Below are 17,152 nucleotides of genomic sequence, written 5' to 3'. Positions count from 1 at the left end.
CTCAAAGGAGCCAGCAGCTCCTCCCAGTTTTGTACCGTCTGCCAGCTTGCTTATTCTCCCCCATTATTTCCGCACCGTTATCTTTTTACCCTCAGTTACCTTCCCCCCGCTGCTATTCCCGATAGCTGAGCGTCGGGAAGGGAACATCGGCCCGCGGGCCCCGGCGCTGAGGTGGCCCCTCCCCGCCTCCAGGGGGCGCCGCCGCCGGCGCCGCCAAGGGCGCAGCGGCCTCCGGGCGCGGCCTTCCCGTTTCCCGTCGCTGTCACCCGCTCCCGGTTCCCGGCCCCTCCGCTCCCGCTGCCCGGCTCCTCCGCCGCCGCTCTCCCCGCCCTCAGCCATGCTGACCTCCCGAGGCCCGGCCCTGTGCACCGCGCTGCGGCGGGCAGCGCCCGGCGGCCTCGCTTCCTTGCACTGCTCCGCTCGACGCTGCCGCGCCGCCCGCGTCGCTGTGGTGAGTAATGGAGGAGCGGGGGCCGCGGGGGCTGCGGGGGCCGGGCAGCGCTGAGGAGAAGCGTTTGTTTGTTTTTTTACTGTCTGGCTCTCCACAGCCACCCTCGGCCCTGCAGCCGGGGTCGCTCCGGCGGTGAAGGGGAGGGTTCGGCGGGGCGGCGGCCTGGGAAAGCCTCGCCTGGTGCCTGCAGCAGCTGGGAGCCCTGCAGAGACGCTGAATTTGAGAAGAGAAAGCTGCTTGCAGTTCAGAAACTTGGAGGAGGCCAGACCAGGAGTAGGAAACGTGTAAAAGCTGGCGTCTGTTGGGCTGGAGCTGATTTGGGAAGAACCACAGAATAGAATAACATGATGGGTCGGGTTGGAAGGGACCACAGTGGGTCACCAGGTCCAACGTCCCTGCTCAAGCAAGGCCATCCCACGGCACATGATACAGGATTGTATCTAGGTTCTAGAATACCTCCAGTGAGGGATACTCCATACCATCCCTGGACAATCTGTCCCAGTGCTCGGTCACTGCACAGTAAAGAAATTCTGCCTCATGTTCAGGTGGAACTTCCTAGGCATTAATTTATGCCCGTTCCTCTTGTCCCATTGCTGGGCTCCACGGAGCAGAGCCTGGTCCATCCTCTGACAGACCCCATTTAGATATTTATACACATTAATGAGGTCCCCTCTCAGTCATCTCTTGAAGATGAACAGCTCCCCCAGCCTTTCCTTGTAAGAGAGATGCCCCAGTCCCCCACTCATCCTCACTGCCCTCCACTGCACCCACTCCAGGAGCTCCCTTGTACTGAGGAACCCAGGAGAACTGACCATGAAGTAGTTCATAGTGAAACTCTGGGAGGTACTGGCAAGGTACGGGAAAATATTTAAACTGGGTTATGCTCTTCTGCAGAAAGGAGGTAAAACGTTACAAACACAAAAGAAAGTGAGGAGCTGGAGGAGCCAGAAGTGGCAAAGGAAAATACAGGCTATAAATGGTGTCCCAAATGGATACACAGTTTTGGGACTCAGTGGACAGTCTTTGAAGCTTGAGCTTCGCATAGTCTAGACAGCATTAAACATAAAGAAATAAGAAGGCATTATCTGCAGGAAGAAATCTGCTTGGGGCAGAATTGGCTTGGGAAAGGGCAGAATACAGGTCCAAGTGGCTAAAAAGTAACCCAGCAGTAATGCTGTCATTTTATCAAGTCACAGCTTTTTAAACGGAGATGGGAAAACAAATGTTATTTTTTGACATCAGTGATGTGTATTTCTGACTGCGGTAAGAGACAGATTTGTAATCAAGCAGGTACTGAAAGAACAGAAGAGTTTATATATAGAGGAGTTTATAATAACAGTGTTACTGTATTTTGGTTTCACCAAGTTTCAAAAACATTTAAAGTGTTGCTCACAGAGCATAACCTTAGCACAGTTGCTTATCTGTTCATTCAGTCTAAATTAAATGAAAGATAAAACAGAGTTGTGACGTAGAAGGCAGATCTTAAATATCAGAACAGGATTAACATGGACAGAAGAACACTCATGGATTTTGCTCATTTGGTGAAGTGATGGGGATATTTGGTAAAGTGATGCCCACGATAGCAGACACCTGGGTATTGTGACCTGAAAGTCCCTTCAAATCTAACATTTCTAGCTAACACTGTCTCAGCTGTGAATTTCTTTTCAGTTGTGAGTTTCTGTTCATGTGTCTGTGTTTTAAAAACTCTCAAGCTTCAAAAAACTGAGGTAAAACCAGGAAGGAAGAGAGTAAAGTTAAAAAAAAAAATAAAAAGAAAAGGAAATTGACTTCCTAACTGGATTTTTTTCTTTCAAAACAAAGAGCCAAACAAAAAACCCCAAAAGAGTACATCTAAATGCTTTCAGGAACTAGATAAACCTTTGGATTTTTTTGGTTTTGTTTGATTCTTATAATGGCTTTTTAAAAAAAAAATCATTTCTCCTTCTACCTTGTCAGATTCTCTACCCACACAAGGGTAGCCGACTGTTTTGTGATTTTTATTAGCTGGTGTGTATAAACAAAAGTATTATTTCCACATTTTTGTAGAAAAGTATGGCTAATACAGCATAATTGTGTTACTGCATTAAAAGTGATTTAGCTGTTGATCTCTGATGCAGATGCTCAGGTAAAATACAGAAGCAGGTAAAGTAGTTTATTTTAAGTGGCTCCTCAAAGTGCATTTTTGTCCCTCTTCTGATTGATGTGCACCTGGATGAGAAAGTGTTTCACGTGGATGTGGACACTTCGTAAAAAAGATGAATGACACTGTGTGCACAATAAAAACATACCTAGGGGTAACGTTTCAGGTAATTAACTGTGGGATAAATGTATAAGCCAGGAAATATATAGTGGTTATTTCTGAGCCCTGTCATGGGCTGCTGTAAATGGGAAATGCCAGTTTTGCAGAGTGTCTAGTGGTGACACCAGTGCTAATAGCATGGTGTTCACTGGCATAGTAAGAGCTTGCTGTTAAGTTGGGGGTTTTTTTGTTGTTTGTGAACAATTTTTTAAAACCTTACCTTGTGAAAGATCCTGTAGGGAGTTTTGTGTCACCTGCAATACTCTGTTGATTTTCTCACTGCAGGTCCTGTCTGGCTGTGGTGTCTACGATGGCACAGAAATCCATGAGGCATCAGCGTAAGTTGCCTTATGGGACTGTAGACTCCAAAAAAAGTCTCCATTACATTGCAGCAGTCTGTTCAATTTAGTTTTGCTGTCTCTGGCCATCAGAATTACCCTGAGAGATGTATGATGAAGCTTTCTCACAGTTTTCTCACAGTGTAATTGTGAGCTCAGGCTGCATTCTTGTAGAACTCAGTGACTGACCAAAGATGCAGCACTGTGCATGTGATGCCAGAACACTGAGTTTGAGAGAGACTCTCTTCAGAAACAGAAATTCAGAGTTCCAGTTTCAATCTCAAGAGAGTTAAATACAGACTTAATTTCAGAATCACTTTGAGTTTCCAGTCCTGGGGCTAAATCTGACAGTAGAATGGTTAATGCTTAAGTGGAATTAACTCTTACTGAGAATTAATAAGAAATGTGTCACCTAGACCTAGATTAAATATTAATGGCTATGTGGGTTACTTCCATAACACCTGGGGACTTGGAAGAAGGAAGCTTTTGTTGTTCCTGGTTGCCTGCTTTGGTAGGATATGTGTTTTTCCTCATCTTTCAAAATCAGGCAGTGGAATATTTGTAGCAAGACTTGGGGTCCAGATGAAGCCTCTCCCATAAAAGTTTTCTGTTTGTTTTATGTCCATTTTTGTAGTGTCCTGGTACATCTGAGCCGTGGGGGAGCTGAGGTTCACATGTATGCTCCAGATGTCCCTCAGATGCATGTCATTGACCACAGTAAAGGGCAACCAGCTGAAGCTGAGTCAAGGTAAGTCTATGATGTGTTAGGCGTTCTTTAGACATAGCAGCCTGTAATGCCTCTTGTAGCACTTTGCTGAATTCCTTTAGTAGCTTTTTGCGAGCTGTCGTGGTTTTCTTGGACAGAAGATATTATATGGCTTTTCTGGACTTGATTATATACGGTCTGTCAGTGCTTATGTTTCCCAGCAGTAGCATTTCAGAACCATCTACAGCTTCAGTTACTAAATACTGATGTTCTTGCTTCCTCCCTTTCTCATCCTCCTTTTCCTCTGTCAAAACTTTATCTACACTGTTCTGTGTGCAAATGCTTAATTAATCACATTTTTTTATTTCTGGTTCTTCAAGGAATGTTTTAGTGGAATCTGCAAGAATTGCTCGTGGTAAAATTACAAGCCTGGCTAAGCTCTCTACAGCAGACCATGATGCTGTGATATTCCCTGGTGGATTCGGAGCTGCCAAAAACTTGTGAGTGCCAACTAAGCATCAGATTCCTCAGCTAAATATTCATAATTAACTATGGATGGAGCTTGGAGCAACCTGGTCTAGAGGGAGTTGTCCCTGCTTATGGCAGAGGGGTAGGAATGAGATGATTTTTAAAGTCCCTTCCAGCCCAAACCATTCTATCATTCTATGAACCGTGATTCACACAATAAAATCCATAAATGGTCTTATTTACTATATATGTGACTCCTACTTAATATGGATAATGCCTTTTAAAGTCTTGTCATTGTCTTGTTTTAAATTCTCTGAACAATGTTGATGAGAATGCGAGTTGAGATAATGCACGAGAGGTCCTCTTTCCTCCCCCTGGTGGTGTTTCTTTTTAGGTCTGAGGGAAGTGAAGGTAAAACTTCCATGAGTTCAGGTGCTTGTAATGTTATTATTCTATTTCTCCTCTTTGCCTACCCAAAAAATCCCCTCTCATTTTATAATGTAAAACAACAGCTGGCTCAAAAAAATAAAAAGGAAACAAAAAGTGTTAGCCACATGGAATACTGATTATCTTGCTATTGACATGCTTTTTTGTTGGCTTTGAGAAACATGAACGTTACTTCCCTTTTCTTCTTAAGTATTTTCTTCTTTGAAAAGGTTAGTGTTCAGCTTCTCAGTAATCCTAGAAAGCTGAGGTGATAATTCTCATTTCTAGATGTTTTTATTTAGTAAGGGACTTTCTGGCAGACCAGAACCTTAGAAGAGAGACATTTTGGCTAAAGCAGTGATGGTCATCTACAGAGTGTTTTTAACCAACTGTTTAGTAGCTGTTAAGTTTGGGATGATTCTTTGGAGCCAGTCTCAGGGCAGATAGGCAAATACCTCTGTTTGTAGGTTCATACTGAGCTTTGTATAAGTTTCTTGTTGTGACAGATCTACCTTTGCCGTTGATGGGAAGGATTGCAAGGTGAACAGAGAAGTTGAGCGAGTCCTGAAAGATTTCCATAAAGCAGGCAAACCTATTGGGTATGTATGTTAGTTGGATGGCATTTGTTTGAAAGTGTGAGCAAGGAGACAACCTGTGTTTTGTTGAAATGTGCAGCTGTTGTTGTCGGAACTGGAAAAAGTATCTTCTGTTTTGTATCATTTGCAGCCTATTTTGTAAATGTGTTTTTTAGGATGTGTGTGTGTAGGTGTTTGTCTAAGGAGAAGCTGAGGAAATGCTGAGAGGAAGTTGCCTTGTGATGTCTTTCAGATTTTCAAGGCTGTGTCCATTTGAATCTTTTCAGTTGTGAGCAAGTTCTGGGATAGTGCTGTTGTAGAATTGCTCTTACAATTCCTTCTGTTGCAGCCTGTGCTGCATTTCCCCAGTGCTGGCAGCAAAGGTGCTCTCTGGTGCTGAGGTAACTGTGGGCCACGAAGAAGAGGAAGGGGGCAAGTGGCCTTATGCTGGGACTGCAGGAGCCATCAAAGAGCTGGGAGCAAAGCACTGTGTGAAAGAAGTAACCATATCCTTTTCTGGTGATTTCCATGTTGGGAGACAGTTTAGAAATGTGTCAGTAAAGGAATGAACACATGTAGGAACTGTGCTTTTCCACTTAGATTTTCATGGGAATGTGCAGTGCATAGCAGGTAGCAGTGGTACAGTACAGGATTAGAAACTCTCCTCTACACAGCTGTGTAACTGCTGCTGTGCAACAACACACTGGGAGTTAGAATTGGTTCTCAGTCAGCTTCCCTGGACACCCAGTAATGCACTAAGTGCTGAATGAATTTGCACATAAAACTGGCATGAGTTACAGCTGGTCAGTTCTCTTTGAGATTTTTATTCTTCTCCTGAAGTCTAATGCTGCAGTCAGACTGTTCTCAGAGACATTTTATTACAATCAGTGAATTTTGTAGGTTTTCTTGTGGTTTTGGGTGTTTCCACAGGTTTCTTGTGCAGCATTTGTATTACTGGCAAAAATACCTTGTCATAGGTTGGATTACAGGTTGTAGCTGTCTTTACAGCTGGATGGTATAACATATTTGGAGGTAGTTTTTATAGGATAGTGGAGTTGTGAGATTTTCAGCGCTGGTTCATTTTGCAGGCAGCATCTGCAAGTGCTGTGTTTTCCTTAACTCCTTTTTACGAAGCTCATGTGGATACAAAAAATAAGGTGGTGACCACCCCAGCATTTATGTGTGAAACAGCATTACACCACATCTTCGATGGCATTGGGGCAATGGTAAAGAATGTGCTAAAATTAACTGGCAAATAAAATCAGGTGTGTCTAAATTTAGGGCGTAGTATCAAACATATCATGGACCAATGGAGACATTTGCACCTGCTAGTCCTGTTCACACTCTAGTGAATGCTGATGCAAAGCTGATTGATTCCCAGCTGCAGGATTTTCTGTGCCTTTTTGAGAGGGGGGCATTACACAGGGCAAGGAGCCTGGTCTGAGACACAGAGCATCTTCTTGAGCTTTTCCATCTGTAGAGAGCAGTCTGGATGTGTTCTGAAACAAATCTTCCAACACACCAATGTCAAACCAGTTCCAAGGGAGAAAAAGAGACTCAAGGCCCTTTCAGAAGCTGAGGGCAGATGTGTTGTAGGGATTTGGCACATGGCAGCATATCTAGTGGATGGAGAATGGGAGTAGAAAGGAATGAATGCACAGTTCCAGGTGTATGTGCTCAGGCCTGTGTCTGGGAACTAAAAGCCAGGATCAGCTGCTGAGGAAAAAGACATCTTCCACACCTTCGTCTAGCTCTGTGTTAATGAAAAGATTTTTTTTTTTTTGTTTCTATTTGAAAGAACCCTGTTTTCACAAAGTCAGTCTGAGCACCAGTCAGCAGCAGGACACAACTGCCACAACAGTAGCACTTTGAAAAACTCATCCATTGGCCCATTATAGTTTTAAAAGGTCTTGAAATGAAGAAGAAAATACTGCTGATGTGACGCACAACTCTTAAGGACAGCAGCATCCCTGTTAAAGCAGTTGTATGACAAGTAGTGAATGGAAAAAACTATCTCAAATTATCCTAACTTCCCCTGCTTTAGGGTAATAAAGCTTTCTCCAAAGAAGTATTATTGAATATCTGGAATAATGATGTATAAATAAATAAATTTCTGCCTTTTATCTCATCCTTGTCCTTTCATTTTTGTTTGGGAGCTGCCTTTGGTAGCTTATATTGGTTGGTACATTTTAGCAGTTTTTCTGCTTTTCGGTTCACCCATTTTGTACATTTTTTCCGTATAGAATCCAGCAGAATCTTCTCCCCCTCTTAAAAGTTTTTTGTCACCTTTCTGTTGAGCAGGACACAACATTTCTCAAATTCAAACTAACAAAAAACAGGCAAAATGACACCCCTTGCCTCGGATTAAAGTTTCTCTTCCATGACAGGCTTGCCGAAGTGAACCTGTATTTTCAAGGGAGAATTGTGTGCTTCATAAATGAATCTACAAGCCTTAGACTGAGTTGGTGTTTGGCAAATACTGTCTGTGGCTGAACACTTGCCAGGGGTGTGGAGTGTCATTTTTTTACTGAGGGGAGCAAAGAGAAGAGAAGCTTGAGTGTTAGTGTTAGGCATGCTGAGCTTGCTCTGTCAGTGTTCAGGGAATAAGCATTTTTGCTTCTGTAGCCTCTTAATGATTAATTTTTTGTCACTAAAAATAAAAACCCCATTTGGATTTAGAAGATTTGAATTTGTACCGCAGTGCTGACTCTTTTCTTGGGGGATTTCAGAGATTCCCTGTACAGATCACCAACTCCAGTGAGGTTACAGAGGAATCATACACAGACACCAAGTCCTTGTGAAAGTAGGTATGGTTCATAAAGTGGATTTTGGACATTCTCTGAAACCTTTTTTGTTTATGCCTCAAATTCTTCATGAAATTTTCAGTATCAAGTTGGTAAGAAACAGGATTTAAAACACTGCCACTATATAATTCAGTGCAAAAACTCTCATTGTGATCTTTGCTTGTACAAAGTGGATATTTTTAGTATCAATTTTATACACAGAGGCTTAGCAGAGGATGGGAGGTCATTGTTCATATAAAATGTAATATCATTTTAAAGTGCATGTGTTTCCCACATCTGCAGGAAATTTAAAAGAAATTTGGTGATAGAATATCACGCAACGGAAATGGTATTGAAATCCCCAGGGTAGAAGAACAGCTGTGTTAGCTGTGCCTGTGTTAACAGCACCTTCCTCTGCTGCAAGAACTCACCTCTGGGTTAAACCTTCCCATGAGCTCCCTCACCACAGCAGGGCTGAGGGTTGGACTTTAAGGTTTCTCATATCTACAGATCCCAGTAAGTGCAGCAGTGGTGACACAAAGCTTTCTTAAATTCTGAATCTTGGATTCAGGTGCCCTGAGGAAAAAGATGATCTTTCGAAGAAATTGCTGTTACCATTCAGTGACCAGCTGTGGGAAGTTGGTGGCTGGATTATTCAGATGGTGCTTCTTTACAGTCCTCAACTCTTTTTACCCTTCTTTTTTGATTGCTCTGAATTTAGAGAGAATGGGATTTTTTAAAGGACAAAGAATCATGCACCAGAATTGCCTTTCATTTTTAAAATTTTCTCTCATTTCCCAGTAATGACCTGACTACAAACCTTTGATATACACATTTTTCAAGGGTTTGGTGCTGTGGGTTTTTCTGGTTGTGTTTGTTTAGTAAGTGTTTTTTGTTTTGGTTTTGTTCTTTTGTTATCAGTAGAAAGTTGTTTAACTTTGGTGAAAGATGTAAGATTGTCATCTTGGCTTTCAGCCAGTGTAAATTTGGAGGGAAATTCCATGTGCCTTTAGAGATTATTATTAGAAATTTGTCTGCAAAACTGGGATTTTTCTTTCCTTCCGTAGGGCGGATTGGAGCTGGTGAGGGGTTTGCTGCTTTCAGCCAAGTGGACAGGAATTTATGATTAATATGTTTTGTTACATGCTACCAGAAATAAGAAGTGAAAGAGGCTTCTTGAAGCCTCTACCAGGAGTCATGCAATACCTGGCTTATGGATTCCTGACATTTCTCATCTTTGGGAAGCATTTAAGGGTTTTGTGCTACTGAAAGGGGGTTGTAGTAATTGTGTTCCTGCTCGAGTTGCTTTTCTAGTGCTTGCAGGGTTAAAACTTGCAGGGGTGGGAGGAGTTGGTGCCTCTCAGCTGTGATTCTGCCCGTCCCCTTTTGCCTCATTGATGGTTACACATAAACCCCGTTTAATGAAAGGTTACTCTGCGGGTTGTTGCAGTGTTTACAAATTTGGCAGCGGTGCTTTTCTAAAAGCAGAAATGAGAGTCGGGGTTTGAGAAGCCCGTTTTGTTTTTTACCTTTTGGTTTGTGGCTACAAGAGACACTTTTTTGGGAGAATAAAAAGCCAGCAGAGGGCACTTGGTGAACAACGTTCTGTGCAGGGCTCCGCTTACTTAGGGACAGTATTCCAGCTGTATGACAGCTGGAAAGTGGGACAGTTCTGTAGGGCACTTTTTTTGGCATTTTGGATGCATATGGAGAATAAAACAAATATTGCTTCCTCCTGGCTTCACAGAAATAAATAGGACATCCAATTCCATTGCAATGAAAGCATTTGTCCTGCTTGAAGAAACAAGATTAGTTTCTTCAGCACAGTTATTTATGCCCCTGAAAATATAGTAGCAAATACAAATAAATAAGTTCTAACCCCTTCCTGTGATATAGATATCATGGGAAAAAAAGAGGAAAAGTGTAGTATAAAGTCATGAAGGTACACAGTGAACTTTGGGGTTTTTTGATGGGGATTTTTTTTTGTTTTCTTTTGTTTTCTTGGCTGGGTTTTATTTAAACACTGGTGGTGTTATAGCCAACATGACTGCAAATGAAGGTTTGTCGGCAAGGACTTTCATCAGGCCTAGAAATATCCCTGGAAGGAAACACACAGTTTCTTGAGTGTCTGTGTTTTTGCAAGCTAGCAGTATTTTATATGTGTATATGCACTTATTTATTATTGTTTTCAGAGTGGGAACTTAGATAATCCTCCACCTGCAAATAATTAAGAGTTGCCTGCATTCCAGGGCTTGAGCCTTTTGTTGACCTGGTTTTCCTCTTCCAGAGACTTCAAGTGCCCAAGGGGAAATGTCCTTATTGTATGGGTGAGCCTTAGCCCTCAGAAGAATTAAGGAGATGATATTTGGTTATTTTTTCCAGGGTGATTTCAGTGGTGGCCAACATCTCTGCAGAAAGACAGAGAGAGGGGAAGAGAAGGGTCTGAACTGGGACTATCCCAAAAGCTGAAACAGAAGGGGCAGCAAGGATTGCAGCACCCATAGCAACGTGATTCCCTGCTGCATATTTAAAAAGAATCACCTTCCTTGCCTGTTTTCAGTATTTTTCAGTACTCTTTGTTCAACTTCTGAGTCTCAGGCTATGCAATGACGGCCCTTAGGCTTAGCTGAATTAATGGTGAAAATTCCAGTCTAGGGAAGGTGTCCCTGCCCATGACAGGGGTTTGGAACTGGATGATCTTTAATGCCCCTTCCAAACCAAACTATTCTATGATTTTATGATTCTGCATCGAATGTGTCCACATTATTTTCTTGCTGATGTTCTCTATGGGCCATTTCTCCCACATCACATGAAACTAAAGGGAGCTGACAGAAGAAAGCATTACCAGTTAATCTGGCCTCACTGTAAACTTAGGAAAAGATGATCAAACTAACTCATTGTTGACTCTTACCAGTGTCACTGCCAAACCTTGAAAAAAAAATTAACTTGCTTTTACAGCCATTCTTTGGCAAGAATAATGTCCAAAGACCTCTTAAAAATTTCTTTACTGAAGCATATTATCAGCCATATGCTCCTGCCATATGGAATATGTAGGTGTGGGCCACCAAGGTACTGCAAGTGAGAGAAGTGGAGATTACTCCTTAAATGTGTGAATTGTTTTTGTGCTCCTTGGTTTTCAAAGCAATCTCTCTCGTTCCCAATGAAACTCTGGAAGACACAAGAACACTTCTCACATTCTGCACAGTGAGTGAACTCTCAAGACACTTCCTGTGTCATCACCCAGGCAAGGAAGGATAACTCAGGGTCTGCTGGTCACTCAAACATTCAGTTGAAGGCATTTAGAATAGTGGTTGTAGAAAACCACTGGGAATGGCATTAACTACAGCCTTGGGAAAATACAGTAAACAGGGACATTTCAACATCCCAACTATTGCTGCAAATCTGAGTCATAAAAAAGGAGAGTTGTAAACAACATTTAGAGGTCACCCAGCTCACACTTGTCAGTGGAGGTGCTTACATAGCACAGAACAGCACACAGAAATTAAATTTAAAAACAGATGAATGATACAACAAGGAAATAAACGTTATTTTCCCAACAACAGCACAGTATGCGGACTCAAGTATAAAAAGTTTATGCCAAGCATCAGAGTCTTATTCATATCATGGCTTTACAAACCAATTTTAATGGGCTTGATTTACAGGTGATAATCTATTAACACCAATTCTTTCAGTAACTTTTCACAGCAGCCATAAAAGCCAAGTTCTACAATTTTTTTTGTAAAGTTGGTAGAAATTAAATAGTATATAATCTAGCTCATATGTTTATATTGGGCCTATTACTAAAACTTTTTATTTTCACTCTCTGAGAATGAATACATTAGTCCATTTACATGATTGGACTTCTAATATTTTTCAGTTTATGACCAAGAAATTATGATGCTGATTGAATGAATGCCCAATACTATCTAAAGCAATAGCTAGGAAGTTTCTCCTGCTGTTGGTACAAAACATATCCAAAACAAAGTGGGGAATCTTGACAGATTTTTCATCTGTCAACAGCGTCAGCTGGAACAAATTGCACTGCTTCAGCTTCCTCCCCCTAAACCATGAATTATTCTTTTCCAGCACTGTGCAGGGATGGTGTTGGGGAATTTATAAAATTCACCAATTTTCCCCCTGAATTTATAAAAATGCTGTGAGCTGCCTGCATCAAAAAGGCTTTGTATGGTTTGTCAATGGGAAAATGCTACCACTGAGATTTCTCCATTAGTGTATTCTGGGTTTGAGGCATTTGCCTCTCTTCTGTGCCATAAAGGGATTCCTGTAAAAGATTCTGGTTTGGGCCTGAAATTGCAAGGTTTCTTTAAACATGCAGGTGTTACTGAAATGGGTTTCCTTGTGTTTAATTTTCTTCTACTTTGTTGGAGGGTACTGTGAAAAAAGGGCAGCAAAGTCCTCTCTTTATTCCAGCAATAATAAAGGTGCATCTGGGCTGGGAGCATAAGAAGGACCCTGTGCTACAACTCTGGATTCCTTAAACACAATCTTAAGACTATTTGTGTATTTGGTTTTGCAATTTACATAACCTATTTACGTAACAGTTTACATTACATACCTATTTGCATTACATTTCCAGTGACTTATGGGTTCCTTGTGGCAGGGATGCCCATGGAGCAGGGCAGGTGAAAACCAGCATCTTCCAGTGTCCTGGTGGAATTACTTGAAAAGAGGAGGACTGGAGGCTGGACGAGGCTGCTGCAGGTGGCCCCCAGTGTTGCTTCTGTCCTTTAGCATTGAGCACAGCCCTGCCAGGGCTCCTCTGGGTTCTTGCAGTTCAGTTCTTGCTGCTGCCCTTGCACCACTCGTGCCCTGGCTCAATCTCTCTTTCCCATCGTTGGCCAAGAAGCCCAGAACAGCAATTTTTGGCAGGCAAAAAAGATTGGCATAAGTAACTAACATATTTAAGAAGAAAATCAAAAGGAAGTGAGACATGCACAGGTTTTCCCTTAGCCAGAGAAGAGGAGGAGGTGAGAACATGTGAGGGAAACAACACGGACACAGCAGGGTCAGTGGAGAAGGAGGAGCAGGAGGTGCTCCAGGTGCTGGAGCCGAGGTTCCTCTGCAGACCATGGTGAAGGCCATGGTGAAGCAGCTGTGCCCCTGCAGGCCGTGGGGATCCCCGGAGGATGCAGAGGTTAGTGTAATAATTTGGAAAATACCACAAACCTCCTTCTCTTCCTCCCCTTCCTCTTCATTTGTTTGCTCCAGATCCTCATTCTTAAAATTCTTGCTGTTCAGGAAACAGGAGCTGCTTGCCCTGTGTTCTTATACCATACCCTGAGTGTGTAGTGATACATTCATGATAGTCCTTTCTTCTCAAAAGGTGAAACAAAAACAGAATTTAGAAAAAAATAAGAGAAAATGTAATTATAAACTAGGTGTGGGAATGTTTTGGCTTCCCCAACCTTGGTTGGAATTTTTTGTTTGTTTGTTTTTTGCTGTTTCAACTTTCTTTTGTGACTCTTGTCAAATGTCTTTCCTTACTCAAAAAAGTGTGGAAACACCTTTTCAATTCCATGTAAAAGTGGAGAGAAATGCTGTTCTTAGTATGTAAATAGTATAGGCTAAATCAGCACTCACACAGTGCCTGTTGATCTAGAGGGAATGAAAGGCAGAGCTGTGACTGATGTGGGGAGGAGAAAGGGAGGAATCGGGGGGGAGAGAGAGGTTTTAGATGTCTTATGTACAGTGTAACTGGAAGGCACCTGGGATGAGATATAAACCCAAAATCTGCCCATAGTTTGGAAAAGAAACATTAAGAGAAAAGGTTTAAGGACAAGGAAAAGGGTAAAGGGAAATGAGAAGAGAAGGGAAAGGAGGGGAGGATACCGTTAAAGGAAGCAGACAGCCAAGTTACACCTGCACCTCCAAAAAAATGTCCATCTGCATTGGCTAAAAGATGTGACCTTGTCTTTTTTGATGTGGCAGTCAGTGCACTGATTAAGGAATTTTATAATTCCAGTCTGGATTGTTGCTACATACAACACTATGTGGGAATGCAATTAGCACAGCTAGAGCAAATTATTTCAGGATGTGCTGTTTCGACATCTCTTTGCCTTGTGGGACCCTTTGCAAAGAGGAAAGCTTGCTCCTAAAATGCACTGGCTCCTGGTTTGTTTTCAAGTGTGACACAAAACACAGACCTTAGCTTATAAATTAGATATGGTTTCAAGTCTTTGCTCCTGGCAGAATGGTTTTTTCCTAGGAGCCCCCTGGACAGGGGCACTGCAGGCAAGGGAATTCGCCTCTAGTCTCTCTCTGCCTGATGATCCATCAGAGCCATGCCTGAGCACGTGCCAGGGGCTGTCTCCTCACACACACAGCTGGCTCCAAAATGTTGAGATTCTTTAACTGAACAGCCACCCCTGGGGGGATTTAAAAGATGTGTAGATGTGGCTCTGAGGGACATGGTTTAATGGTGGACTTGGCAGTGCTGAGTTAAGGGTTGGACTCAATGATCTTTTCCAGCCTCAACTATTCTGGGATTCTACACCTGAGAAATGCTGGGCTGCCTAAGTGGCTATGGATTTCTAGAAGTCATAGAGTCCTTGAGATGAGGGCAAGCAGTCCAGACTTTTAGGGCCAACAAAACTACACAGGTGTTACCCTTTAAACTTTCTGATTGCAGAGGAGCCTCTCTAACTGTAGGAAAAAAGGGAATACAAATAAAGAACTCTTACAGACCAAGCGATTGCTCTCATCACAGCTTTTGGTTTTATTTCAGGTTTTTATTTGTAATCAAATTGTATTTTGAAAAATACATGAAATCTGAGGCAAACATTTGGAGGGTGGGACACAAAAAGACAGTCACAGTATGTACAATTCTTACAGTTAAATCTCTCTGTGCAGCTGGACCCCAGCTGTTGCACTGAGCTGCTCTGTACACAGGGTAGCCAAATACCAGCTGAGCTTCACTGCAGCACCAGCACAGGCCGTGTGTGGGATTTTGTTTCTCTTCCCCACCATAGAGGGAAAGGGCCTTTAGTTAAGAAATTCAAAGGTAACTGTCTCCTTTACATCCATTTTAAGCTCTGATTTATTCTGTTTCCTCCTTGCAAAACCAATCTTGTCTCTCCATTGGAAAAAATGATGCAACTGTTCCAAATCAAAGTGGCTTCCTCGTGAGTCACTCCCCCTGCCCGAGGGCTCAGCAGGCGGGATGAGTTAAGTCACTGCTGATCACCAGCCTGTGGGGAGTAGTTCTGTTCTCTGGATGCTTTTTGGTTGTGAAACAGGGGAGTTGCAGTTCTGGCCCCAAACAAAACTTCTGCATTTTCTCAGCATTGTTTGTATGCAGGATCCTTTTGACCCAAGTTTTACGCAGGACGCCTATGCTACCTGAACTGAACATTTCCAGAAGTAAACCCATTCAGTTTGCATAGGTATCAGTTACAATGATTCTGATGAGTTTTTCAATGTTTTTTTCCCCTCCAAAGGTACAATTTTTAAACAAGTAACATCGTCACAGTACCAATTTCTCATTGCACAGTTCCAGCTTAAGAATCCAGCTTTGCCGTGTTTCATGACAAAAAGAGATAATGCTGAATTCAGCCTTCCGAAGTTTTTGGCTTATTTAGCAGTGGAATTTTAAGTAATACATCACTTCCTTCCTCTATGTGGATATTTTATGAACTTCTACCATCTTTCTCAGTCAACTTTACCCTTCCACTGAAGAAATACTACATTTCTTGTGGAAAAAAAGGGTTCTTACTGATAACTCATGACGCTTAAGAGTGAAAACAGAAGCTGAAGTTCCAGAATCAAGTTTCATAAGGTTTCCATCCTTACGTTTCACAAAATGGGAGTGTCTTCCTACTTCCAGTTTTTGTCTGACACAGAGAGTAGTTAACCCCACTCTTCCTTTCCGTTGTCTTGAAGAACAGCAGATGAGAGGCAGAAGATCTCACTAGGATCAGTTATAATGTGATCCTGGAGTTTTGTGAGCCTTTCATCCTGTCATTAAAGCAAACCCCCACAATCCAAAAATATATATCCTGGCAGCACTAAAACTGGACTCCAAGAAACAAATGCAAAAGCAGACTTGCCACCTCAGAGTTTTGCTGCCCTTGGTTTTGTGGAACACCAGAATGTGGGACGTAAACACCTAATGCTTGGTGTGTTCTCAGCTCTTGGCGTTTCTTCCCTGTAGCTCTGGAACAGGTGTCACACTGACCCCACAGACCAGAAAGGTCCTCTGGTGAGGAGAACTTCCTGAAGACAAGGTTGGCTTCCCCAGTCACAAGTGCCAAACCCCCAGGGGGACCAGGAGGAGGAAAGAGAAGGGAAGCATAGCCAGACGTGGCACATCCATGGGGCTTCCAGAGCAAATCTGACTCTGCCCTGAAAAATTAAAAGAGACGAAGTCAGCATGTAAGTGGTGGCTTGACAAAAAAGTGTATTTGAAGTTTGCATGACACATTTTACATGAATGCATTGATGGAGGATTGTTTTAAAAACAATTAATTTTGTCTCATTTTCAAAATTCTCCTTTTATGTGCCTGTGCACAGTCCAGACAAAACAGTCTCAAGGTACTGGGACAAGGAAGTTTTTCTTCTTCACAGAAACTCAGCAACAATTAATGCAATTTTTCTGGATGACTGAGAATCCTTGCTTAAAATCCTGATAGAAAAGCAACAACCAGCCAGCTGGTTAGTGGGAGCTGTCCCTGCCTGTGGCAGGGGTGTGGGAACTGGATAATCTTTGAGAAGCCATCCAACCCAAGCCATTCTATGATTTTAGGATGAAAATACATTTCCATTCTTCCTACTCAGGGCCTGAGGCAGATGTTTTGATTAAGAGTCCATAAATAATGGTAATAAACATTAAAAAGCCTAGGTCATACATGCCTTAGATGGTAGCAGCACTGTGCCACTTTTGGTACAAAACCCACAATGTGGACGCAGGGCACAAATTACCCTTGGTGCAGGTGAAACCTTCAACCTGTGCTGGATGTAGTGCACAAGTAAAAAGAGATTTTCAACCCCTGACTTAAGAAGAAAAGAAACTTTTTCTATAACTGTTCAGGTCCTAATCCTTCTCTGGGAAGATCAGGCTCTATATTGGTTTTTACATCACCAGCCTAAG

General features: G+C 42.4%; 2 protein-coding genes across 3 annotated transcripts in view; one reads left to right on the top strand and one right to left on the bottom strand.

Annotated features, from left to right (window-relative positions):
- Positions 1 to 128: 128 nt before the first annotated feature.
- On the top strand, positions 129 to 7,391 carry GATD3 (glutamine amidotransferase class 1 domain containing 3). Its single transcript, XM_048289974.1, has 7 exons — positions 129 to 451; positions 3,036 to 3,088; positions 3,723 to 3,836; positions 4,175 to 4,294; positions 5,195 to 5,287; positions 5,613 to 5,769; positions 6,394 to 7,391. The coding sequence occupies exons 1-7, from the start codon at positions 338 to 340 to the stop codon at positions 6,520 to 6,522; spliced, it is 780 nt and encodes a 259-aa protein (XP_048145931.1). The 5' UTR covers positions 129 to 337; the 3' UTR covers positions 6,523 to 7,391.
- A 7,392-nt stretch (positions 7,392 to 14,783) lies between these two features.
- The window catches only part of LOC125318991 (myelin-oligodendrocyte glycoprotein-like), a 36,151-nt gene continuing 33,782 nt past the window's right edge, over positions 14,784 to 17,152 (bottom strand). For both annotated transcript variants that reach the window (XM_048289963.1, XM_048289958.1), the window contains one exon: positions 14,784 to 16,407. In XM_048289963.1, the coding sequence (XP_048145920.1) occupies positions 16,304 to 16,407 (104 nt within the window). In that variant the 3' untranslated portion in view covers positions 14,784 to 16,303. The remainder of the gene's footprint in view (positions 16,408 to 17,152) is intronic.

The sequence above is a fragment of the Corvus hawaiiensis genome, chromosome 2 (genome assembly GCF_020740725.1).
Source record: "Corvus hawaiiensis isolate bCorHaw1 chromosome 2, bCorHaw1.pri.cur, whole genome shotgun sequence".
Classification (NCBI taxonomy): domain Eukaryota; kingdom Metazoa; phylum Chordata; class Aves; order Passeriformes; family Corvidae; genus Corvus; species Corvus hawaiiensis.
Note: the sequence above shows the minus strand (reverse complement) of the source record. Positions and strands in the feature narration are given on the sequence as shown.